The sequence below is a fragment of the Anolis carolinensis genome, chromosome 1, assembly GCF_035594765.1.
Source record: "Anolis carolinensis isolate JA03-04 chromosome 1, rAnoCar3.1.pri, whole genome shotgun sequence".
NCBI classification, from domain to species: Eukaryota; Metazoa; Chordata; class Lepidosauria; order Squamata; family Dactyloidae; genus Anolis; species Anolis carolinensis.
The window spans coordinates 185,706,230-185,733,557 of record NC_085841.1 but is presented as its reverse complement, the minus strand read 5'-3'; the positions used below and the strand labels follow the sequence as shown (position 1 = coordinate 185,733,557).

General features: G+C 38.6%; 1 protein-coding gene across 4 annotated transcripts in view; it reads right to left on the bottom strand.

Annotated features, from left to right (window-relative positions):
- Positions 1-27,328, bottom strand: part of nbeal1 (neurobeachin like 1) — a 143,085-nt gene that overhangs the window by 93,432 nt on the left and 22,325 nt on the right. For all 4 annotated transcript variants that reach the window (XM_062962099.1, XM_062962103.1, XM_062962107.1 and 1 more), the window contains exons 3-5: positions 15,001-15,092; positions 2,498-2,659; positions 1,786-1,867 (exon numbers count right to left, since the gene is read on the bottom strand). In XM_062962099.1, coding sequence (XP_062818169.1) covers positions 1,786-1,867; positions 2,498-2,659; positions 15,001-15,092 — 336 coding nt within the window. The remainder of the gene's footprint in view (positions 1-1,785; positions 1,868-2,497; positions 2,660-15,000; positions 15,093-27,328) is intronic.

Genomic DNA, 27,328 nt, shown 5'->3' with positions numbered 1-27,328 from the left:
CTATGTACCCATCTCACAATTCGCCTTTCAGCCGCAAGCTGATTTGAAATGGACTGAGTCCAAAAAGCAGTTTTGAGAGTCGGTGTGACATTTCCTACCAGAGAAAGTACCTCTGGGTCAAATACTGTATATTTTTTCCTGTGTATTTTTCCAGGGCTCAACCACCAAACCTCGTTTTAAAGCCAAGAATGACTAAGATGACTTTAAAAAGCAGATTGTGAATTCCCCTCTGCAAAGAAAGAAAGAAAACAGCATCATACCAGAGATAAAATTGGCAGAAGTTAACCATCAGAATGGGAAAAAAAAACTGCTGCTTTGTGTGTATTTTCAAGTCAGCCAGCACTGAAGAGTTCTTGGGGGGGGGGGGGCACTATCACACTTAATGCTTTTAAATAATTTTTCAAGTAAAATTTCCATCATGAACGTGAGCACAAGGCTAGTGGCAGCAGCACTTGGTCTAGCAACAGCAATGCACTATCAAGCCTAAAGCTTTCGGCACGGTCTGATGCTCTAATCCAAAAAAAGTAATTTAAGGATAGCATTTTCTCTAAGTCTTAAGTCCCACTGGCAATATGGGAACAAATCTTACTGACTTACAGTTGTTCTTGTAACTAATATTTATGCAAAAAACTTGGAACATGCAAAGTATACTATATACAAATGCTTACAACAAGTACCACTACTGTTGGCAAAATTAGTAGAAATACCTTAATTTTGAACATTTATAACAACAGTGGAGGTTCAATGTAAATTTAGAACAAAACTGTTTTTAACAATAATATATTTGCAATGTACAAAATACATTTATTACTGGTACAGGTTGGGCACCTTTTATCCAGAATTCCAAAACACTAACCAAAAAAAAAAATCCAAACTGTCTACATGGGACAGTGACACCTTTGCTTATTGATGGTTCAATGTACACAAACTTTGTGTCATGTCTAAAATTCTAATTTAAATATTGTGTATAAGACTGCCTTAAGGCTATGTTGATATCAAATATGAATAATGTTTTGTTTAGACTTGGGTCCCATCTCTAAGATAGCTCTTCATGTACTCCTATGCAAATACAAGTAATCCAAAATACTTTAAAAATTGCAATCCAAAACATTTTTGTCCCAAACATTTTGGATAAGTTTCACCCAACCTTTATTACTTTTTAAACATAGTTTATAATAGTGATTCTCAACTTGTGGGTCCCCAGATGTTTTGGCCTTCCACCCTTCAAAATCCTAATAACTAGTAAACTGGCTGGGATTTCTGGGAGCTGTAGGCCAAAATATCTGGGGACCCACAGGTTGAGAACCACTGGTTTACAGCAATAAATTAGGCCCAAACATTAAGATTAGAAGGCAGAAATATTAACATCCTTCTGGTATAGTTATTCCTTCATAGCCTTAATGTGAGTATACGTGCCTTCAAGTCACCTGTCAACTTATGGTGACGCTGTGTATGTTTTCTTAGGCAAGGAAAATTCAGGTATTGTTTTATCTGCTCCTAAATAAATGTCCAAGTGCTTACAGAACATTGTGGAACAGTTACAATACACTGGTGTGAGTAAAAATATTCCATCAGCCTTCTTAATTCCTTCTGCCCAGCAAGCCTTTTTTCAACCAGGCATTTAAATCTGAACCCTAGCAATGCAGTAGGAGTGTACAATCCAATTGTAAAGGCAGGTAGGTGTGCAGACAAAAATACTGAGTGACAGGTAACAGAGCAAGATCAAGAGTTAATTTGAAAGAGGCATTAGTTACTGACTATGAAAAGGAAAGTTAAGCAAGTTACCTGCTGAATATAGAGGGTAGTCATCGTAATGACATGATTAATATAGGAACAAGTCCCAATCTCTTCCACATTAGCCAAGTTTCTGGAACAAAAATAAACACATGAAAGGTAAGTTCTGGAAAAACTAACTGAACTTAATATGATTTAACATTGTGCAAAAAAGATTGACAAGAGGGGATTTATATTAATATTGCTAAAAGGATTTTGTGCAAAGTGTGAAAACACAGAGTGACCTCACATTAAGAGCCTGCATGCCTTCATATTTGAAATATGACCCAAGGCAGGAGGCAGGAAATCCTACCACGTATGAGCCTTAAAATCCTTACTTAATCAATAACAACATTGTTCACAACCCAAAAGCATGTAGAAATAGAGCATTCAAACTTTGTAACGATCACCTGTACCATGTGATATGTTTGGAAATGAATTAAATTAGAACCAAAAATATGGAAACATAATGTGTTTCACACCAGATGGCCTGCCCATATATCACTCCAAATTCTCCCAAACTGATGTCACACCATAATTATGAGAATGGAAAGCATGTGATGTGAGAAGATGGTGCTGTGAAAAAGTTAGAAAGAAGTAGCTTCACGAAGCGTTAAGCAAAAGAACTGGGAGTTGGCTGGACTGAAGGAGGAAGTACCAGTGCCTCTCCCCACAAAACACTTCCATGTTTTCTCTAAAAAGGCAATCAGTTTAAATAAAATACCGGCAAAGGATTATGAAGAATTTGACGAGGAGGAGTGACAAGGCCTGTTGCGGTTCTTCCAGTCCTTCCGATAATTTCTGGACACAGTTCAGCAGCTGCAACCTCAAGACCTGAAGAATGTTATCAGGAAGCAGCGATATTCCAGGGGGAACATCATCCACCCTAAATATTAAGAAAGCAAAACAACACTCATTGATCGTTTGCATGTACTGGCAATACTATTATTTTTGTACAGAACAATAAAGAATTCTGACAGCTAAATGCCAAAGGGCCAATAAATTAAAATCATAATAATAACTTCAGTATGAATTTTTTCCCTCCACTTTAATCCTATAATTAGACATCTAAAATATATATATTAGATTTTCAAAACTGTGTATCTTCCCTAACAACTGGCACATGAAAGTGATGAGATCATAAACAGGTATAGGCTCGAACACTGAATACGAAACAGATGATCCACATATAGCATGATATATTATAAGGTTTCAATGGCCATAACGCTTCTAAAATAAAGCACCCTTTAATCCCATTACTTTAAACAGTAAGGACGCCACTATATACTCAGTTTTATCATGGGTTTAGAAGCACTTAATTTAAGATAGATTATGCCAAATATATTTTACAATTTCTATGTTTTACAGGGAATCAAAGAAAAGAGCATTAAAGCAATGTACTACTGGAGGGGCTGAGTATAGCATGAACTGAGCAGGGCACGTATCAACAGTGTAGCCTAAACTGGCCCAGTTTAGAAGCAAATCAAAAGCCTGCTCAAGTGGGATGGGCCAAATGGATCATGGAATTCGGGTATTCATGTTAGCACTATTCCCCAAATGTACCTAGCAGCATGACAGACCAAGTTCAGCTAACAGAACTCCAGACTTCCTACAGTCAGTAACCTTGATGTCATGGGGTTCCTAGGAACTCATACTCAGTTGCGTACAGTTGCAAAGCCCTCTCCAGACATTCATGATCAAAGCATAAATATATCTGACTCTCCCTGGTCCTTTTTTTGGTATTAGATGGAAATGGAAAATAAACCAAATCTCTATTTAGATTTAGTTAGACAGTGTACCCTGTTTCCCCAAAAATAAGACAGTGTCTTATATTAATTTTTGCTCCCAAATATGTGCTAGGTCTTATTTTCAGGGGATGTCTTATTTTTTCATGTCTGGACACTACTAGAGAAATGTGATGTTTTTGTGTCCCAAACATTGCACTGGGTCTCAGAATTTCTCTGTGAACACCTGCACATCCACAACAGATCTTTATGGCACTGAGTTTTGCAATAGTGGTCTTCAAATCAAGGATAGGTAAGAGTTTCTTCCTCGGCGGCGGCAGCTCCCTCCTCCTCTGCCATAGAAGGTGTGTGCGGTGTAAAGAAGGAGGGAAAGGCGCACGCGCCTTCCTAGGTGGTGGTGGCAGCTCCCTCCTCCTAGGTCTTACTTTCGGGTGATGTCTTATATTTAGCAATTCACCAAAACCTCTACTAGGTCTTATTTTCGGGTGATATCTTATTTTCAGGGAAACACAGTAGATCCCAACTTTTCTATCAACAAAATGTAGTTCTTTATATTTTATTAAACCGTTTAAAACTTTGCTATTCATTGCTGCATATTGTTGCTAACAGATTGATGTAAATGGATGGTATTCAGAAATGTTTTACCCCTGCCAAAGGTTTTGTGACCCCAGCATTGAGCTAAAGGGACCCCATTTGGGTATGAGATCCACAGTTTAAGAAGCAATGGTCTATTTCATCCAAGAACCTACAGATGCCACTCCCACACTGTCCTCTGATCTCCCATCCCTGTATCTCAGGTCTTTCAGTGGTCTAATTTGAATAGCAAAAACCACACAAATGAGTGATACTTCTCTAACTTGCATATGTGTCCATATCTCTTACTATAAGCAGTTTGTTAAATCTCTGTTTTACTAGTAAAGCTAAATTACTGTGTCACAAAATGATGTCTGCCTAAAAAGTGTGTCACCAACATGAAATGTTTGGAATGCTCTGCTTTACTGCAAAATGTTTCTTTATTTTTGCTAACTACAAAAGATGATTTCATTAATTTAAACAAGCACTTAGAATCATGCTGCTCTCCAAATGTTACTGAAAAGGTCTCAGTACATCTAGAGTGCATCTATACCAGGGGTCCCCAAACTAAGGCCCGGGGGCCGGATGCGGCCCTCCGAGGTCATTTACCTGGCCCCCGCCCTCAGTTTTATAATATAATATATTGTATATACATATAATATTGATAATAATATTATAATGTAATACAATATAACACTAATAATAATACCATATGATAATATTAATTATATATTCTATGTTACATATAATATTACTAATAATATTACAGTATAGTGGTATAGTTCAATATAGTAATATATAATGCTAATATTGTGCTATGCTAATAATATAATATATTGTATGTACATATAATTTGTAAGCCACTCTGAGTCCCCTTTGGGGTGAGAAGGGTGTGATACAAATGTAGTAAATAAATGCAGTAAATAAATAAATACATTTTAGACTTAGGCTTGCCCAAAGTCTGAAATGACTTGAAGGCACACAACATCAACAACAACAACAACAACAACAATCCTAATTAACTTGACTATCTCATTGGCCAGAAGCAGGAGCACACTTCCCATTGAAATCCTGATAAATGTATGTTGGGTTAAAATTGTTTTTATTTTTAAATATTGTATTGTTTTTTCATTGTTCTTGTTTTTGCACTACAAATAAGACATGTGCAGTGTGCATCGGAATTTGTTTGTATTTTTTTTTTCAAATGATAATCCGGCCCCTCAACAGTCTGAAGGATTGTGGACCGGCCCTCGGCTTAAAAAGTTTGAGGACCCCTGATCTATACTGTTGAATGACTGCAATTTTATACTACTTTTACTGCCTATAGAATCATGGGAAATGTAGTTTTACAAGGTCTTCAACCTTCTCTGCCAATGAGTGCTGGTGCCTCGCCAAACTACAAATACCATAATTCCACAGCATTGAGTCATAGCAATTAAAGTAATATCAAACTGCACTAATTCAACAGTGTAGATATATTCATAATCATCAAAGCCTACAAAAAAAGGACAGGATGTTTGGAGTTGTAGTCCAACATTTGATGAGTGACATATCCCCACCTCCATTTAACAACAACAGTGCTAACAACAATCCTGAGCTTTTGAATTTTTGGCGCATTTCTGCCATTTCCTTGGATCTAAAAAATAGAGAAGGAGAAGAAAACTACTGTATTTCGTCAATTCTAAGATGCACTTTTTTCCTATATAAACATCTCTAACAATAGGGTGCGTCTTAGAATAGCAGGTGTATCTTATGTATTTTTGTCAGTGGTGGTGGAACTGAAATTAGGGTGTGCCTTGCAATTGAAGAAATACAGTACCAGTACAGCCTAATACTCCTATTATTTTACTCAGTATTTCATTCCCTAAACAGAACTAACTGGTTCTAAACCTCTGTGCTAACTGCAAGGTCAGAAGTCAAATGAGAAATATCATTTTCAAGAATCATTACAGGAGTTCAACAATTGCCTACTTCAAAAATGTCCCCAAAAATATAGTTAAACAGAAAACCTGACATGTAGTGCTGTACTACAACTACATTCATTTTGTGTCTGAATCAAACATCCTGTTGTTCAAGACACCTTGTCTCAGGGACTTCCTTGTCTGTACATTCAGCACCATCCCTAGACAAGAGATTGAGAGATTTGAATTTCTTTAGCAATATGAAAAAAGATCTCCCTTCCAGGGAGGCAAACAGGCTTTCACCAGCTGGCAAGGTTTCACCCTTTCAACTGTAAGTAGAACAAGATGCCACGGATGCTCTGGGAGTGGATTAATCTTTTTGTGTTCTGCAAGCACAGCTGTCAGGAGGCCTATTTTGCTGCCGGGTGCCTGGCCTCTTCTCTCAACAGAAGTAGCAAGAGCCACACCAAGAACTGGCATGCTAACATCTAGGAAGCCGGGACACTTATTTCTCAGTACATAACTCAATTGGGATATTGTTAACCAGAAAAAGGGGCACATAGGATCAGAACAACTTCCATATGAAGAATTACAATGTTTGAGACTACATACTTGCTTAGTATAAAAGAAAGGTGAGTCAGAGGAGAATGCGATAAAGGTATGTCTACGTATGCCTGAGTGGAGGAAATAGAGAAAAACTCTGATATCATACTCTCGTAAAAATAAGAACTCAGAATCCAGCAAGGTTGAATGTTGGAGGAGTCAATACAAAAGGAAAATACAGGCATTCCCTGAGTTACAAACATCCTACTTACAAACAACTTATAGTTAAGAACAGGACTGAGATAAGAGGAAGTGAGAGAAATCCACCCCTCGAAAGGGAAATTCACTCCTGAGAGTTATCACAGGGGAAAGGGGTCTCCACTGAAGCTTTCTCAACAATCCTTGTTTTCACAACAAGCGAACTTTTTCAAAATCCTATTATCACAGGGACAGGAGTTGAGGCGAAAGTCACACACTCAACTTCAGAAATATCAATGATATGGTCACAGTAAGTCGGAAACAATTTGAAGGCATATATCATCAACAACCAGAGGCAATACACACCATGGACCAGTTGCTTGGGGGAGCACCAGCAGATAGGAGGTGCTATTATACTCCAATTTTGTTTATGGGCTTCTCACAAGGTGTCTGGTACATGGACACTTTGCGAGCAGAACAGTGGACTAGGAAGGCCCTTGGGTCTCATACATTTGATTCATTACATTCTTAGACATACATTCCCACTATTATTTCAACAGAATTTAGCATCTTATAGTACTGGAGTGCTAACCTATTTCAAGAATGAACTGGGGAAGAAAGGTCTGCTAAACATAAATGCAATTAGCAACATCTCAGCTAGAAGGCCAATAATTATTGCATGGAAAGTTTTCCTTAAAAAAATAAAATTCCAAGTTTCAAAGCATTATGTGTATGCTTATGTTTTCTATACCCTGCTTTTTGTCTCCACAAGAAGACTCAGTTATAAAACATAAAACCAATTCTAAAAAGTAGACATTTAAAACAATTGCCACCCTCCCTATATAAATCCACCTTTGTATTCGATACTTGGTCGGCATTACAAAAATATATCACAAGTATACTGCGGCATATTCTGAAATATATTTCGTGTAAATCCAAATCATTACAGATATCAAAAATCAGTACTCTTCTAATCTAATATCAACACAATAAATGGATGATATGCTGGGGATGCCAGTCATCCAAGTAGCAGTCTTCCATTCCCCTGGATATTTTCTCTTGTACATCTGTTTACAACACAAGTCCAACCACATATGCTGTTTTTTTAGGTCACTACTTAATCCTGTCATTAATCTCAGAGCAAAACACTAGATTTTAAACTGAGCACGCTAAAAACATCACCACACTATGATGAGAAAGGTATTGTTCATACAGAGTTTCAGTTTGTGGATTACTCCTCCTTCTTTTTAATCTTCTGTCATGTTGTTATCCAAAAATACTATTACAGTAGTTAAGAAATGAACACAGAAATACTCTTCTCTAAAAGGTAATACAGTAAAAATGCAAATTACTACAATGTGCCTGCAAATCTACATAATACATGAGATCAAATGTGACCCACGAGTCACGGATTGTAGTTGGCCGAGTACTTTGCAAAGTCTTTTGTAATTAGAGATGAAGGAAAAAATATTTTTGGCTACAGTGTTGTTAAATAGTTCTGAACAATCCAAAGGTAGATGTAGCCATCCGTATGAGACATAAATTAAGGCTTCAATCCTGAAAGTAGTTATTCAAAGGTCTAATTTGGAAATTTTAGATTCTGGGCTCAACGGTTTTATACACATAACAATTTAGATGGCAACTTGTGTTGAGGAGGAAAAAGAAATCTGCAGTAACTGAATGTATTAAATGAATTACAGTGTTCCCTCATTACTTCGCAGGTCGCTTTTTGCGGATTCGTTGTTTTGTGGTTTTTCAATAAACTCTAAAAGAATATTATAAATCATAAAAAATTACAATTTACAGCTTAAGGAACGGAGGAAGGAAAAGCCGAAGGGAGAGAAAAGGAGCCCAAGCAACAACGGAAGGAGAAGTGATTTATCAACACATGATTGGTTGACAAAGACTTAAAATAGCGTATAACTACTAAAATAATGTATAAATATATAGCGTCCCTACTTCGTGGATTTTCACTTATTGCGGGTGGTCCTGGAACTTAACCCCTGCGATAAGTGAGGGAACACTGTAATCCAGTTTATGGTCTACAAGATAACAAAAAGCATCCATGTATTTTTCACCTTCCCATCATCATGAAGAAACCACGTGGTAGATTTTTCCTCCTTTTTCTTCAATTCTGAATTATAAATAAATGCATACAACTCAAAATATGTATCTTTGGAAACTGAGCACCAAACTGTATTAGTCACTGGAGGGAAGCTGTACTAAAGGGCATGCATCAAGCAAAATGTCTAGAAAACTACACATACAGATTGAGCATCCTTTATCTGGAATTCTGAATTCAGAAAAACTCCCAAATCCAAAATTCTTCATATAGGTGGCTGAGATAATGTCATCTTTACTTTCTGATGGTTCCATATACACACACACTTTGCTTTATGAACAACATTTTTTTAAATGCTGTATAAAACTACCTTTAGGATATGTGTAGAAGACGTATATGAAACATAAATGAATGTCATGTTCAGACTTGGGTCCCATCTCCGAGATACCTCATTATACACATATATATGCAAATACAGGAAGTCCAAAATCAAGGGAGAGGGATCCAAAATCCAAAACACTTCTGGCTTCAAACATTTTGGTTAAGGTATACTCACTCTGTAATTGGAAATATGTAAAAAAAAAAAAAGTATGCATTTCCAGAAGAAAAAAGAAAAAGGGTGCCTCACTATCTGACATAAAACAAGGAGGAAAGTGCATGAAAGGTTGGAGAAATGCAACGAAATCTAGACTTATTATCTTCCTCAGCATGTACTCAGAAGAGAGGGTGTTCATCTCCAAAGTCCTGCCCTGAATGTTCAACCACCTTTATTAAGCAGTCAGCCGCTATGGACACACTGTGCTGACTCCTGAGTTAACACACACAGGATTCTGCTTTTGAAGTACATTCAAAATTATTTCCTGGTTCAGTGCAAACAAGAATGTTTACTCAGCTTCATAATTTAGCAGTTCAAAGCCCATTTTTAAATAATGTAAATCAGGACAATCAAGAAATACCAGTGAGACTTTCCCCCCATAGACACCTAATTCATATGGAGGGTTTATGTTGGTTTATTCTTACTTTGAGCAAATTATTAACTTGCCATGGTTTAGAATTCATTGGAAGCTGTGTGTTGAAAATACAAATATAGCATATTATAGAAGCAGGACCCTGAAAATACTGTATCTGTCTTTCGATAAAAGGTCTAAGCCGTGGACATCTTATCAAGTAACGCTTTGTTAAAATAATAGCTTTTGGCATCTTCCTTGTTCTGAGATGGTTAATCCATCCCAAGTTTTAGCCTGAGTTTTTACTATCCATGTTGCTGAACTTCTTTGGGGATACAGTTCAATCATTTCCAACTTAGAGCAACTTTAAGGCAAACCAATCTCTGGATTTGTTCAGAAGTTTGCCATTGCCTTGCTTTTGAGGCCGAGAGTGTAATTTGTTCAAAGTCAACCAGTGAGTTTTCAGGGTCAAGCAAGAATTCGAATTCTTGTAATCCAACACTCAAACCACACTGGAACCTTATATATCTTCTTTAAAGTAAGTCTACAATCCAGAGCAGACTCATCATTCCCACCTAGCCTCATTCCCAGAAAACCTGGGTACAAATAGCAGAATCTTTCCCTATAAATCCATGGACTGAGCACAGGAACTGTAACAACCAACATCACCCAGATCCTGCTTTCCCACCTGTTTAAAATTTACATGAAGAAATATTTAAGATTGTTTTGGCAAATGTTGTCAGATGGCTTTTACCCTACTAGATTCTAGATATGGCAATTTTTTTCTACTTTGAAAACAAAGCCGAGCTAAGTAACTGCATTTTTGTGCAATCTATGGTGACAAAGACACTGATATTGATTAGGAATGTCAACAGAACAAAACTGGAGAGCAAAAATACATATAACAATGACTCTGTTATATATTTCAGCAATATTTGCTCCTGATCTTTTTTAAACTTGTACTGAATGATTTCTGGGATATTTTCTGATCTAATGCAAATTCCAATGTTATTGAAGGAGATAGAAATGTTGAGTGAAGAATTTGTGAATACAGCCTCAATATCTAAATACATAGGGTCAGGAAACACAATCACCAGCAGTGGAGTACAGTAGAGTCTCGCTCATCCAACGTAAACGAGCCGGCAGAACGTTGGATAAGCGAATATGTTGGATAATAAGGAGGGATTAAGGAAAAGCTTATTAAACATTAAATTAGGTTATGATTTTACAAATTAATCACCAAAACATCATGTTATACAACAAATTTGACAGAAAAAGTAGTTCCATACAAAGTAATGCTATGTAGTAATTACCGTATTTACAAATTTAGCACCAAAATATCACGATGTATTGAAAACATTGACTACAAAAATGCGTTGGATAATCCAGAATGTTGGATAAACGAGTGTTGGATAAGTGAGACTCTACTGTATTTGTTTTGAGTAACTGGTGTCCTTTCATTTACAAAAAAAAATTGTAAAAGTGTATTTTTAGTACTGGTATTTCCAAAAGCGTGTTATGGCACGAAACAATTACAAAACAAACAAAATATCTGAGAACCTTTATTTTTATTTATATGCCGAAAGACCTAACATAATTAGTATTGGGAGAGAGTTTCCAATCCCAGTTGTAAAACTGTCCCTGCTAAGGAAATTCTTCCCTAATGTGAAGGGCCATTTGTTGTATGCTTCATTCACAAGCAACTGCAGGGTATTATTTTGATACTGTAATGATCCCAGCAAGGAAATTAGCACATTGGCACACTGCCTGCTGATTATTTTACCCACTGTCCCACTGCAGAAGTAACAGCCAGCGTATGTTGAACAGTGCCAATATATGTTAATTATCTGATTAGCAAACCTTCTGCCAATTTTAAACGAATAGAAAAAAAATATCTCCCAACACATTTTGTTCTGTATGGAAACATAGCTTGGATAATATTACCATTAGGCTAAAATTATGGATTTTAATATGAGCCAGGGATAAGGAGGGTCATTTTGCAGAGAGGGGCAAGCACCTCGGGGATTCAAAAAGGTCAGAAGCAGAGTGATGGTGGAGAGAGTAGAGGGGGTCAGTGTTTCTTTTAGGTTCTCCTGGGTGGACTAAGCTTTTTCCTCTCATCACTCTTTTAAAAAAAAGGGGGGGAAGATTCATTTTAAAAAGAATTAATACAAAATACTTGCTTTGACCTGTGGATAAGTCGACCAAAGGATTTAGGGTTGATTTTTTTTATTAAAAATTCTGAGCTTATACGTGAATATATAGAATAATGTGAGTTTCTTATGACGTAGCAGATAGTTCAGATAATATGCTGTCTTAGCATTGTAGCACTAGACTTTTGTGTCCTATTTTCTTGGTTCAATTGGCATAGATGGTCAGACTGTAACTGTGATCTTAATCAGCTAGTCACTAACCATTTATTCTACCAGGAGACACCATCCTACCAGATAAGGGTTGAAGGTAGGAAGCTATACACAAAATTAGTCCTGCCTTTGTTTGCTGAAATAATTAGATCTAGTTAGTCTCAACTACTGTAATTCTATTTATTTCCAAAAGTATACTTTATGCAGATCTAACAATGGATTTAGCTCATGTTCAGTAATGTGCACAATCACTAGCTTTATATTCCACATTTTTGTGTGAAATGTTTACACACAAACCACAGTGTAGTAATATTCTATATAAATAATATACATTTTCAGACATATACAGATACACATTATGTATATACTTATATAACATACTAGCTGTGCCCGGCCACACGTTGCTGTGGCGAAGTATAGTGGTATGGGAAATAAAGTATTGAGGAATTGGTGGTAGTTAAGGTCAAGGGTAAAGGTTTTCCCCCGACATTAAGTAAAGTTGTGTCTGACTCTGGAGGTTGGTGCTCATCTCCATTTCTAAGCCGAAGAGCCGGCGTTGTCTGTAGACTCCTCCAAGGTCATGTGGGATGACTACATGGAGTGGCGTTACCTTCCCGCCGGAGCAGTACCTATTGATGCACTCATATTTGCATGTTTTCGAACTTCTGGGTTGGCAGAAGCTGGAGCTAACAGTGGGGGCTCTCTCCGCTCCCCCAATTCAAACCTGTGGCCTTTCGGTCCAGAAGTTCAGCAGCTCAGCGCTTTAACACGCTGCGCCATCAGGGGATATTATTTCCTAAAGGTTGTGAATATACAATATTTCTGATTGGTTTTTTTGTTTGTTGGAGGCAAGTATGAATGCTGCAATTAGGAAAAATGATTAGGATGTAATGGCCTTGCAGCTTTAAAGCCTGGCTGTTTCCTCCCTGAGTGAATTTTTTGTTGGGAGGTGTTAGCTGGCCCTGATTGTTTCCTGTCTGGAATTCCCTTGTTTTCAGAGTGGTGTTGTTTGCGATATTTTATGTGCTTCTACTGTCTGTGGCCCTGAGAAAACAGAGGATTTTCCAGACTTTGATGATGGGAATACTTTGTTGGGAGATGTTAGCTGGCCCTGATTGTTTCCTGTCTGGAATACCCTTGTTTTCAGAGTGATGTTGTTTGCGATATTTTATGTGCTTCTACTGTCTGTGGCCCTGAGAAAACAGGATTTGCCAGACTTTGATGATGGAAATACTTTGTTGGGAGGTGTTAGCTGGCCCAGATTGTTTCCTGTGTGGAATTCCCCTGTTTATTTACTGTCCTGGTTTTAGAGATTATATTGTTCTGCATTATTCTAGCCCAGTAATTATTTCATATTAAAGAAGAATCTCACTTATCCAACATTCGCTTATACAATGTTCTGGATTATCCAACGCAGTCTGCCTTTTCATAATCAATGTTTTTGTAGTCAGTGTTTTAAATTCATTGTGATATTTTAGTGGTAAATTTGTAAATACAGTACAGTAGAGTCTCACTTATCCAACATAAACGGGCCGGCAGAACGTTGGATAAGCGAATATGTTGGATAATGAGGAATTAAGGATAACCCTATTAAACATCAAATTAAGTTATGATTTTACAAATTAAGCACCAAAACATCATGTTAGACAACAAATTTGTCAGAAAAAGTAGTTCAGTACACAGTAATGCTATATAGTAATTACTGTATTTATGAATTTAGCACCAAAATACCACGATATATTGAAAGCATTGACTACAAAAATGCGTTGGATAATCCAGAACGTTGGATAAGCGAGTGTTGGATAAGTGAGACTCTACTGTAAATACTACATAGCATTACTGAGCATGGAACTACTTTTTCTGTCAAATTTGTTGTATAATATGATGTTTTGGTGCTTAATTTGTATAACGATTACCTAATTTGATGTTTAATTGGCTTTTCCTGAATCCCTTCTTATTATCCAACATATTCACTTATCCTGCCGGCCTGTTTACGTTGGATAAGTGAGACTCTACTGTATATTTCTAATCTTATATTATCTGCTCAGAACTGGATTATCTGAGGCCCCTTCTTCACAGCTGTATAAAATGCACACTGAAGTGGATTATATGGTAGTGCGGAGTCAAGATAATCCAGTGCAAAGCAGATAATATAAGATTATAAATGGGTTATATAGCTGTGTTGAAGGGCCTTGAGTCTACACTGCCATATAATCCAGTGCAAATTAGATAATCTGTGGAAGAAGTCTAAGTAAGGCCTAAATCTGCCTGTCCCCTAACTGAAACCTGGCTGTCCCTTGGTTGCTAGGCAACCAAGTGGGCAGAGATTAGCCCTCTAAACTGGCAGCAATTGGATAAAAAAAATTATTGCTCTCCCTCTAATTAGGACTTTATTTTTCTTTTCTTTTTGTTGTATCAACCTTGAGGCGTGGATGATGGGTTGTGTTGTCAAATTTTGAGGTTGGGGGGCCTGTACTTTTGTTGCTTTGTGAATTGCTGTGATGCCATCACTCTTTTATATATATAGATGTATTAAATCAGCCAAACTATGTAACAAAATTTGAAAAAAAAATCTGTTCTGGTTTGAAATTATTATTTCCTGTTTAATTGTGTGGTACTTACTTTAAAAGTAGTTGTTCTACTCCAGAAACTTTATTTTTGTGGCTGCCACAAACTAGTTTGAATTGGTTGACACGATAAGATGTTCATTGAAAAACTATAGCAAAATGTGCCGCAGGATGTCCCGCAAAAACAATGTTTTTGCAGTTTAATAAACTTATCCATGTTTTAATGACAGATCCAATTAGGAAATGATATTTATAACCCAAGAACAAAAACCATGTCACATAGTGTTATTATTATGCAGCAATCAAAAGAAAATTTATTTCTACATACCGAGTAGGTAGTTTCTCAAAATCCACATCCAGAAACTGTTCATAGCTAGAAACAAAACTGTCTAGCCATAGCTTCAAATAGTCTGGGTCTTTCTGTGAAGGAAAATAGATGTATTAAGTTGAACGTCATCCAAAAAGCATTTAAAAGTACACTCTCACCCCTCAAAAAGAATTCTATCATAATTATGTATTTAGTTGAACTGAGCCTATATTAATTTTTGCTTGATGTCTATTTCATGATATTTGCTACTAATCAGACTGTTTCTGATATTTTCAGTAACAAGTCTAAACATTTTCCCAGAGATATGGTTTCCTAAAACATTTTTTCTAAGGTAAAAAAATCAGTACTTTCTTACAATTAGTTGATTTTATAACCTGATATATGTTAGGACAGCCTTCCTGAAACCAATGTGTTTCAGATACTATATCCCTGCATCATGTTCAATGAGAAGAGACATAGTAAAAGGAAAATAAGCAAACAAATAAAGCAACAAAATGACCTTTACCTCTTGGTAGACTAGTCACTTTGACTCTCTTTTGTGGAGAGAAAAAGCGTGGTATAAACAAACAGGAGGAGGAGGAGGAGGAGGAGGAGGAGGAGGAGGAGGAGGAGGAGGAGGAGGAGGAGGAATGAGAATGAATAGAAAGGCTTTTCTCTCAGATACAGAACAGGCGCATACACAAACAGAAACAATTGAAAACAGATCTCAGACATCTAGGGCAGTGAACATAGATGGGCAGAAAGAATGGGACCATTTTCCACATCAGCACCTTCCAAATAGGACCAAAAAAATACAACCTCTCTTATAGTTCAATTTTTGAATAACTTGGGTAGGGGAAGTTTGGAGATAAATGTAGGCAAAACACTTAAGAGTAGACATAGGTAAACTTTCTAACTTGGGGGCCGCTTGGCAGGCCAGAGAGGGGTGGGCGGGCTGAGAGGGAGGGGGTTCTCCCCAAGTACCCTCCCTGCCCTATCCTGCCCCTTCTCTTCACTTTTGGAGGCAGAAAGTGAAGGAAAGGCAGGAAACGTGGTCTTGGTCAGGATGAGATGGTGGATAGGAGAGAAAAAGTGTATCCTTTACACCCTGCATTGCCTACTCCTGATACATAATCCTAGAATCCTAGAGTTGGAAGACACTCCAAAGGCCATCCAGTCCAACCTCCTGCCATACAAGAAGGCACAATTCAAAGCATTCCCAACAGACAGCCTCTGCAGAAAAGCCTCCAGAGAAGGAGACTCCACCACACTCCCAGGCAGCCTATGCCACTCTCCAGGAAGTTCTTCCTGATCTTTTGAGTCGAATTTCTTTCCCTGCCATTTGAACCCATTGCTCCCTTGTATCCTTGTCTCTGAAACAGTAGAAAATCAGTTTTCCCTATCTTTCCTCCTCAATGGGACACCCTTTTAAATCTTGAAACATGGTTCTCATGTTCCCTCTCAACCATCTCTTCTCCCAGCTAAACATCCCCCAGGAGGAAAAGAGGAAGGAAAAAGAGAAGGAAGAAAGGAAGAGAAGGATGGATGGACGGATGGAAGGAAGGATGGGTGAAAGGAAAGGGAGGGAGCGAGCGAGTGAGGAAAGAGAGAAGGAAGGAAAAACAAAAGGGAAAGAAGGAAGGAGAAAGAGGGAGAGAGGGAAGAGGGAAGGAAGGAAAGGAAGGAAGGAAGGATGGAAGGAGTAAGAGGGGGGTAAGGAAGGAGGAAGAGAAGGAAGGAGGAAGGAAGGAGAGAAGGAAGGAAGGGTAGGATGGTGAGAGAGGAGGGCCTGAGAAAAGAGCCCAAGGGGCCGCATCCGGCTTCTGTACCGGTGTTTCCCATACAATAACCACAACAACTAGATGTTGGACCATTTGGACATAGGCACTAAGCAGAGACCCCAAGGGCCATTTCAGTAACTTCCTGGCCACATAATCTTACTGTGTAAAAAACACATCATTTCCACAGGGCCAGTTCTAGCATAAGGCAGGTTGAGACTATCATTTCAGACAGTGTATTTGAGTTGCCATGAAATGATAGACATATTCTATAGGTAGAGATAGGGAGAGGTGGTTAAGAGATTGTCTGTCTCCTGTGCCCAAAGTAAGTCAGTTGGCTTTAGGTACTATGCGCTCTGACAGAGGGAGGAAAGCGACATCAATGCCCAAGGCAACAAAACGTATTCAGCCAGCTCTGCGTTTCTTTAATCAACATGCTGATTTTTAAAAAGGCAAAAATAGCATAATTAAAACTATGGCTCAACAAGAGGTGAAACATTCTACAGTTAGAAGTTAAGCTACCATAGCTTCAAATCACAATATCTCTCTCAGGAGCAATGCAAAAATCTGTTTTCCAGAAACTGGTTAGAATTCAAAACGGACTCCTCCATAATGGTTGATATTATTGCTTGCCTTCAAATTGTTTCTGACATATGGTTGCCCAAAGTCAAGCCTATTATAGGATGCAGCAGAAATACAGGTTCAGAATTCCTTATATAAAATTCCCAAATCCAAAATAATCCAAAATCTGAAATTCTCTGCATGGGATGACTTGAGATAGTAACACACCTTTGCTTTCAGTGTAAACAAGCCTTCTTTATTGCACAAAATTATTAAAAATATTGTATAAAATTAGCTTCAGGCTATATCTATAAGGTGCATATAAAACATAAATGAATTCTGTGTTGAAACTTGAGTCCCACTTCCAAAATCTCTCATTGTGTGTTTATACATGCAAATCCAAGTATTCCAAAAGGTGAAAAAATCTGAAATCCAAAACATTTTGGATAAAGCATACTCAGCCTGTATACAGATGCATGCGTATATGCATATCTACATATATATACACACACATCTCTTAGAACAGCCATGGTTTAGTGCTCACGGCACTAAAGGGACAACTATACTTCTTAAGTAAATATCTTTCACTTTGCTTCTCTGGTCACAATCAAACTGAATGTATCAATACAAAGTTAATTTTGAACATGGAGCAACTAAAAAAATCACAAATCACACCATATAGTATGTTTTAAAGATCTTGTAAGAAATGTAAAAAGAAGGACAAGCTATATAGCAGAGACAGTGAAACTGTAACCCATTTGACATTATTGAATTAATGCACAAACCCCATATCTACAGAAAATATGCTTCTCACTTTATGTAGCTTTATCAAAACACAGAAAATCCTACTGAAATGAAGGACTTCTGGCTTAAGAATGGCATCGTCATATATGAGGACCGAGAAAATGCCTAAAAAGGAATATTTTGTCAGACATGGATAAGTGAAACCGTGGATACCGGTCCTGTGGATACGGGGGTTGTGCTGTATTAATATCATCATTTTACTGGAAACACTGACTAATGAGGCAGATAGCAATCGGAGTACAATAATTTCTCAGACGATGTTCACCAGAAAATAAGAAGAGCCCTTAGTAAAAAAATAGTTCATCTGAGTCTTTGCTTCCTGAAGAAAAAAGCAAGACTTCTACCAAGAGTTGAATCTTGCTTCAATGGCAGTGATGGGTCAATGACATCCATCACACTTGAGGGGAAAATACAGGGATTAATTCTATGGCAAATTCAGCTCCTCCACATCTTCCTCATTCTGTCTAATTCTTTCCATATGATCTTGCCAGGTTTTGAGATATTTGAGGAGGTAGACTTTTCCCGTTTCTAAAAAGCTCCATGTAAGTGTTTGATATGGACATGAAAGAGGGCTTTCTTGTGGGTTTTTCCAGAGTTAGAATGCCCTCCCACAAGTTGGCCCCTCGCTGATCTCCTTCTGCCAGCCCCAGTTTTCATTTATGTTTTAAATGCCATTAAATTGTTTTGTTTTGTTTTTTTAATTTAGAGCTGTTTATAATATAATACCTTCAGTTTTTTTTAAATAATCATTTGTTTCAGACAGACTCTATATTAATCAATGCTGTAAGCTGCCATGGGTCTAGTAGCGAGGGAAAAATACATGATAAAAGCAAAAGTGAATAACAAATAATACTAGCCTAGCCCTTAAGAGAGTCACCCCCACAAAGAGAGAGAGATAAAAAGTTACTATGAATTCTGCTAAAAGCAACACAAAATTGATAGTCCTTCCTTAACATGAGAAAATTGCTTGGGCGTGGGAAATGGTGTTTCAAATTGACTTTTAAAACTAACCTTGGCTATGCAACCTTGTATCTGGGAGCAATATGTTTATCCTTGCTTTCTTCGCCTTTTCTTTTTTTAAAGAGTATTTTTCAAAGAGTAAGACTTCCAAGGATGGGTTTTTTTACAGGGAGGAAGGAAAGAATCATAGAATTGGAAGAGACTGCGTGGGCCGTCCATTCCAACCCCCTGCCATGCAGAGAAACACAATCAAAGCACTATAGACAGATGGCCATCCAGTATCTGTTTAAAAACCTCCAAAGAAGGGAGGAAGGGGAGAGGGGAAGGAATTAGATGGCCATATATTGAATCCAGGGAGGAGTCTAGTCAGTGATAGACATCATTTCAATACAATATTTCAAACTGTTTCAAAAGTTGTGGAAATACCAAAAATGTACTCATTACAAGAAATCCCCGGGAGACAAACATCAGACTTATACATGACTCCTAAGTTAAAAATGGAGGGTGAGACAACAAGAAATGAGAGAAATCTACTCCTAGGAAGGTAATTTCACTCCTGGAAGAGCTATTATGGAGAAAAGGTGTCTCTATTGAAGCTTTATCACCAATCATTGATTCTACAGCAAGCCAAATTTTTCAAAATCTAATTATGACAGGGACAGAAAGTGCAGTGAAATCTTCTGAACGGGGGCACAGACAGCAAAAAACAAACACAACAGGCTTGTTAACCACTCCCTATGCTATCTAAAGCTATGATATATGTTTGTGTATATGTATGTGTGTGTGTGAATACACACACACACACACACGGCTGGAGTAACACTTTAAAAATGTACCTCTTCCAATTTCCATACAAATTCAACTTAAGAACAAACCTACAGAACCTATCTTGTTTGTAACTTGGGCACTACCTGTACTTGGGACTTCTGCATATAGTAAGACAATGCACATGAATGATGTTGAGATAAAAGCATGTGATATTTCTTGCTACCACACATACAGTCAGATGCTACACTTTGTAGCTCCAAGGAACTCCAGCGCAATCCACAATGGGCAACAAGTCCTCAGAACATCTATTGCTTCCCAGAATTCTTAGATGTTTCAAAAAAGTTCTCAAAGAAATAAATATATGATGCTCTTTGGGACCCTAAATCTTGAATTAGACACATTTTTGTGATCCATAACAGCAAAAGATAAATTAAAGGTTAAGTATTGCTGTTTTATGAAAGGCTCTGGGCATACGTCTATTCTCTATCCTCATTTTCAGCTAATGTTGCCAACATGGGTTGGTCCTAAGAAGATTAGAGGGGAAGGTCACTCTTACACACATTTTTGAAATTGTAAGAGAAATACTCCCTCCCCAAAATACTCAAGACAAACAAAGACTTTACTGAAGTGCTGTCACGGTGGATACTTTCTTTTATACTGCTCGATAACATGCTTATACATCACTGGGGGAAAGAGCAAGAGAGCTTTACACAGTCTCAAAAGGATGAGCTCCAGTGTCATCCATGGTCACATTTTCCAAAGGTCAAACACAAGAAAATATAGTCACTGCTCATAAACCACAGTAGATGTACTACTATGTAATGATTTTATTTAAAAGCCGCCAATACTCACTGTTTTAACCTTTTAAATCCTTTTAAACTCTGCAAGATATTTGAGTAGAACATGGAATATAAATAGTAAAATAAATGGGACAGGACACAATTTGGCTTGCATTGGCTATATTTACTGAGAACTCTGTTGAACGAGTGAAATGGGCAGAAATGTTAAACCAAGTGAACACTCGGGAATTATCAATCTCCTTATTCCTTGTCCCACCATTTTACTTCTTTATTTGCAATTCAGTTTTTGACTTTAAGAGCTGAAAGTATTTATCCAGAGGTGTAGCTCAGTGGTTCTCAACCTGTGGGTCCCCAGGTGTTTTGGTCTGCAACTCCCCGAAATCCCAACCTATTTACCAACTGTTAGAATTACTGGGAGTTGAACGCCAAAGCATCTCGGGATCCACTTGTGTAGCTAAAGCAAGAACTAGATCCCCTAGCGATAGTCAGTTTTGAAAAGCAAACTTTTCAAAGCAGAAATATAAAACTGAGATTAAAAGCCTCTTAGCAAACTGACCCCCTTCAATCCTGCGATACTGTATTTACAAAAAAGAATGAAAGGACACTTTGAAAGTAGTTGTTATACTCTAGAAACTTTATTTTATGGCTGCCACACACTATGTTGAATTGGTTGAGACTCTTATGAGATATTCATTGAAAAACGAAAGCAAAAAGCGATGCCCGATGTCCCGCAAAAACAAAGATTTTGCAGTTTATTACACCTTTTCCATGTTTTATGATAGAACCAGTTAGGAAATGACATTTATAACCTAGGAACAAAAATCATGTTACATCATGCAATCTGTGAGAAGAAAAAGATAAGGACATGAATTTGCCTTTGGGTGGCAACTTTATTGAAAGATAAAAAAGAAGCCAGAGAGGAGGAATAAAAGAATTATAGCAGCACTTTTAATACCATTTTTATTTATTTTTTATGAATTTTCAGATGAAGTGAGGTTTGTATCCATGAAAGCTCATGCAAAAAATAAAAACCAGTTTGTCCTTCCCTTTCTCCTTTTTTGCGCTGCAGGAGATTAACATGGCAACTGTCTTGAAAATTTGTCCTAATAGAAACTAGGAGGCATTTGAGTTAAACTTTTTGTGCCAAATCTCTTGTCAAACTCTGGGCAATATTCACATGTAATACATTGGTAGAGCCAGGAATAAGGAATGGGTGACTTAAGTGTAATCAGACTAGTCAATTTTAATCAATAGAATCATAGAATCATAGAATAGTAGAGTTGGAAGAGACCACATGGGCCATCTAGTCCAACCCCCTGCTAAGAAGCAGGAAATCGCATTCAAAGCACCCCCGACAGATGGCCATCCAGCCTCTGCTTAAAAGCCTCCAAGGAAGGAGCCTCCACCACAGCCCCGGGGAGAGAGTTCCACTGTCGAACAGCTCTCACAGTGAGGAAGTTCTTCCTGATGTTCAGGTGGAATCTCCTTTCCTGTAGTTTGAAGATAGAAAGCCCAAGTAGATAAATGAAGGCTCTGAGAATTTGGGGCTTTTTACACAATTATAGCCCTATGTTGTTGTGCGTCTTCAAGACATTTTTGACTTTTGGCAATCCTAAGGCAACCCTGTCACAAGAATTTCTTGGCAAAATATGTTCAGGGGGGATTTGCTTTTTATTTCCTCTGAATGTGTGACATGGCCAAGGCCACCCAATGGGTTTTCATGGCCAAGATTCGAACCCTGGGCTATGTCGGGTTGCAATCCAACATTCAACCACTATATCACACTGACTCACAATTCCTCTTAAATTGTCATGGCATGGCTGCATCCTTTTTCTTTTTTTCTTTTCTTTTTGGTATACATTTTTATTGTGGTATATGAAGAAAAAAAAATACAATCTTTAGAATTCAACAATCAGGATACACATATTATTTCCCCAGTCCCATCACCTTCCCATTCCCACCCATGAACCACCACCCATGACTTCAGAAACTAAGCCACAGGGCACTAGTGTCTAACAAAACTCTATCCTTTACATTAATAAATTCCTCTATTTCAAAATCTATTTTTGTCTTCTTTTTTAAATACCCAAAGGCAAGTCCCCATTTTCTAACAAATTATTGTTTCTTCCATTTAAGCCATTGGAGAGCTTGGCCATTTGGATATACTGAACTACTTTTTATTTCCAATCCTTAATGAGTAGTTCTTTCTCCCCCAAGACTTTGCTATTGTAATTCTCGCAGCCACAAAACTATGTTGGCAAATTTCTACATCACCTTTACTAATTTGCTCTTGAAACAAGCCCAACAGATATCTTTCTGGGTTTTTCTTGATCTGTTTAGAAATCATTTTATTGGTTTCTTTTGTCACCTTTTTCCAAAAAATCTTTACCTCCTTACACGTCCACCAAACATGGAAGAAGGTGCCTTTCTGCACTTTACATCTCCAGCATTCCCCCGTTGGGTTTTATCTATTTTGGCCATTAATTCACGTGTTATATAATTTCTATAGAACATTTTACACATGTTTTCTCTAATGGACCCCATTATTGAAAATTTAAATCCTTTATTCCATAGGTATTTCCAATTATCCAAATTATATTTTTCCCTAGGTCTCTAGCCCAGGAGATCATTATTGTTTTAATTAAATTATCTTCTAGGTTTTACTCTAGAATATATTTGTATAACCTGGAGATCAATCCTTTATTTTCTTTTTCCAAAATATTCTCCAACTCCGATATCTTTTGGGGAACCTGATTTTGAAATCTTTCCTAAATATATCCTGTAGGTGATGCCACCTAAACCATTCATTTATTTTTAACTCTTCTATCCCTTTTAATTTCCATAGTCCTTTTTCTTCCATTAGATATTCTCTATACGTTCTCCATTCCTCATTATATGTTGGTTTTAGTACTGCTTCCATAAAGGGCTCCATCTCTTCCTTTTATCTTTTCCATAATGCTAGAAAGGTATCTGTTATCGGGTACCTATTAAAGTCTTTGTTAGCTTTATCTTTCCCATACCATAAGTAGACATGCCAGTCGAATAGCATGGTTGCATCCTGTGGGATCCTGGGATTCATAGAATCATAGAATTTATAGAATAGTAGAGTTGGAAGAGACCACATGGGCCATCTAGTCCAACCCCCTGCTAAGAAGCAGGAAATCGCATTCAAAGCACCCCCGACAGATGGCCATCCAGCCTCTGCTTAAAAGCCTCCAAGGAAGGAGCCTCCACCACAGCCCCGGGGAGAGAGTTCCACTGTCGAACAGCTCTCACAGTTCTTCCTGATGTTCAGGTGGAATCTCCTTTCCTGTAGTTTGAAGCCATTGTTCCGTGTCCTAGTCTGCAGGGCAGCAGAAAACAAGCTTGCTCCCTCTTCCTTATGACTTCCCTTCACATATTTGTACATGGCTATCATGTCTCCTCTCAGCCTTCTCTTCTGCAGGCTAAACATGCCCAGCTCTTTAAGCCGCTCCTCATAGGGCTTGTTCTCCAGACCCTTAATCATTTTAGTCGCCCTCCTCTGGACGCTTTCCAGCTTGTCAACATCTCCCTTCAACTGTGGTGCCCAAAATTGGACACAGTATTCCAGGTGTGGTCTGACCAAGGCAGAATAGAGGGGGGAGCATAACTTCCCTGGATCTAGACGCTATTCCCCTATTGATGCAGGCCAGAATCCCATTGGCTTTTTTAGCAGCCGCATCACATTGTTGGCTCATGTTTAACTTGTTGTCCACGAGGACTCCAAGGTCTTTTTCGCACACACTGCTGTCAAGCCAGGCGTCCCCCATTCTGTATCTTTGATTTCCATTTTTTCTGCTGAAGTGAAGTATCTTGCATTTGTCCCTGTTGAACTTCATTTTGTTAGTTTTGGCCCATCTCTCTAGTCTGTCAAGATCGTTTTGAATTCTGCTCCTGTCTTCTGGAGTGTTAGCTATCCCTCCCAGTTTTGTGTCGTCTGCAAACTTGATGATCGTGCCTTCTAACCCTTCGTCTAAGTCGTTAATAAAGATGTTGAACAGAACCGGGCCCAGGACGGAGCCCTGCGGCACTCCACTTGTCACTTCTTTCCATGATGAAGACGACGCATTGGTGAGCACCCTTTGGGTTCGTTCGCTTAGCCAATTACAGATCCACCTAACCGTAGTTTTGTCTAGCCCACATTTTACTAGTTTGTTTGCCAGAAGGTCGTGGGGGACTTTGTCGAAGGCCTTACTGAAATCCAGGTACGCTACATCCACAGCATTCCCTGTATCGACCCAACTCGTAACTCTATCGAAAAAAGAGATCAGATTAGTCTGGCATGACTTGTTTTTGGTAAATCCGTGTTGACTATTAGCAATGACCGCATTTGTTTCTAAGTGTTCGCAGACCACTTCCTTAATGATCTTTTCGAGAATTTTGCCTGGTATTGATGTGAGGCTGACCGGACGTAATTGTTTGGGTCGTTCTTTTTTCCCTTCTTGAAGATAGGGACCACATTCGCCCTCCTCCAATCTGCTGGGACTTCTCCCGTTCTCCAAGAACTCTCGAAGATAATTGCCAGTGGTTCTGAAATAACTTCCGCTAGTTCCTTCAGTAGTCTTGGGTGTAGCTGATCTGGCCCTGGGGACTTGAATTCGTTTAGAGAGGCCAAGTGTTCCTGGACAACTTGTTTCCCTATTTGGGGTTGGATTTCCCCCAATCCTTCATCCATTCCGTGTTGCTGAGGTTGAAGATGGCTTTCTTTTTCTGAGAAGACCGAGGCAAAGAAGGCATTAAGTAGTTCTGCCTTTTCCCTGTCCCCTGTCGCCATCACCCCATCTTCTCCTTGCAATGGCCCCATCGCCTCCTTTTTCTTCCTTTTTCTACCAACGTAAGCAAAAAAGCCTTTTTTGTTGTTTTTTATGTCCCTGGCAAGCCTGAGCTCATTTTGCGCTTTAGCCTTGCGAACCTTTTCCCTACAGGTGTTGGCTATACGTTTGAATTCTTCTTTGGTGATTTCTCCCCTTTTCCACTTCTTGTGCATGTCACTTTTGAGCTTTAGCTCAGTTAGAAGTTCTTTGGACATCCATTCTGGCTTCTTTGCACTTGTCTTATTTTTCTTCTTTGTTGGCACTGTTTGCATTTGCGCCTTGAGTATTTCACTTTTGAAAAACTCCCATCCATCCTTAACTCCCTTGTTTTTTTAATATCGGCGTCCATGGAATGCCGCTCAGTAATTCCTTCATTTTTTGGAAGTCAGCTCTCTTAAAGTCCAGAATGCGTGTTTGACTTGTCTTAGTTTCAGCATTCCTTTGTATTGCAAACTGCAGGAGCACATGGTCACTTGCCCCTAAGGATCCAACCACTTCAACTGTATTTATCAGGTCTTCCACATTTGTTAAGATTAGATCAAGAGTTGCTGATCCCCTTGTTGCCTCTTCTACCTTCTGGACCATAAAATTATCTGCAAGGCAAGTGAGGAATTTGTTGGACTTTGTACTCTTGGCTGAGTTTGTTTTCCAGCAGATATCGGGATAATTGAAATCGCCCATGACTACTATATCTCTTCTTTGTGCCTGTTTGGTCAGCTGTTGACAGAAGGCTTCATCAAGTCCTTCATCCTGACTCGGAGGTCTGTAGTAGACACCCACGACAAGATCTTTTTGAGTCCCGGTTCCCTTGATTCTTATCCAGATGCTTTCAAGCTGGTTTCCCGGATTACAGTCTTGCATTTCTTCTGCAACGTAACTGTTTTTGACATATAAAGCTACTCCCCCTCCTCTCCCCTTTGTTCTATTTCTGTGAAAGAGGTTATAGCCCTCAATGGTTAAATTCCAGTGATGGGAGTCATCCCACCAGGTTTCAGTGATGCCTATGACATCGTATGTGTGGTGCTGTGCTAGGAGTTGGAGTTCGTCTTGCTTATTTCCCATGCTCTGAGCATTAGTGTAAAGACATGTAAGCCCCTGTGACCTCCCCTCGAACTGTTTATTTGGGATTATTGTGCTCTCTGTACTTGGTCCTTGCTGTGTTTGTGCAGCCCTCCTTTTAGCCTTTCGGCGGTTCCCTGTGGTCGTGGGTAATATAGTGTTCGCCAGGCTGTTGTTCCCCTCCCCCAGTGGATCTAGTTTAAAGTGCGCCTGATGAGGTTTGTGAGTCTGTGTGCAAAAAGATGTTTTCCTACTTGTGTGAGATGCACCCCATCGCTTGCCAGTAGTCCATCCTCTTGGAAGAGTAGACCATGGTCAAGGAAGCCAAAATGCTCCTCTTGACACCATTTTATGAGCCAGTTATTGACCTGTACTATTTTTCCGGCCCTTGTAGAGCCGTGTCCTACAACAGGGAGGAGGGATGAAAAGATCACATGTACATTATACAGTTTTAGCTTTGTTCCCAGAGCTCGAAAATCATTTGTGATCTTTTGAAAAGTATGCCTAGCGGTGTCATTGGTACCTACATGAATCAACATAAGGTGGGGAGGGTGATGGGGCTTTAGGAGCCTGCTGAGCCTCTGAGTGATATGGTGTATTTTTGCCCCCGGGAGGCAGCATGTTTCTCGAGCCATCCCATCCGGTCTGGAAATGATGGCTTCCGTTCCTCTAAGGAGGGAGTCACCTACTACCAAGACCTGTTTCCTTTGAGGATTGACAGAGTCCCTTTTGTGCAAGACAGTGTGTATGTCCCCTGAAGAGTGTTCCTGTTGAAGTGAATCAT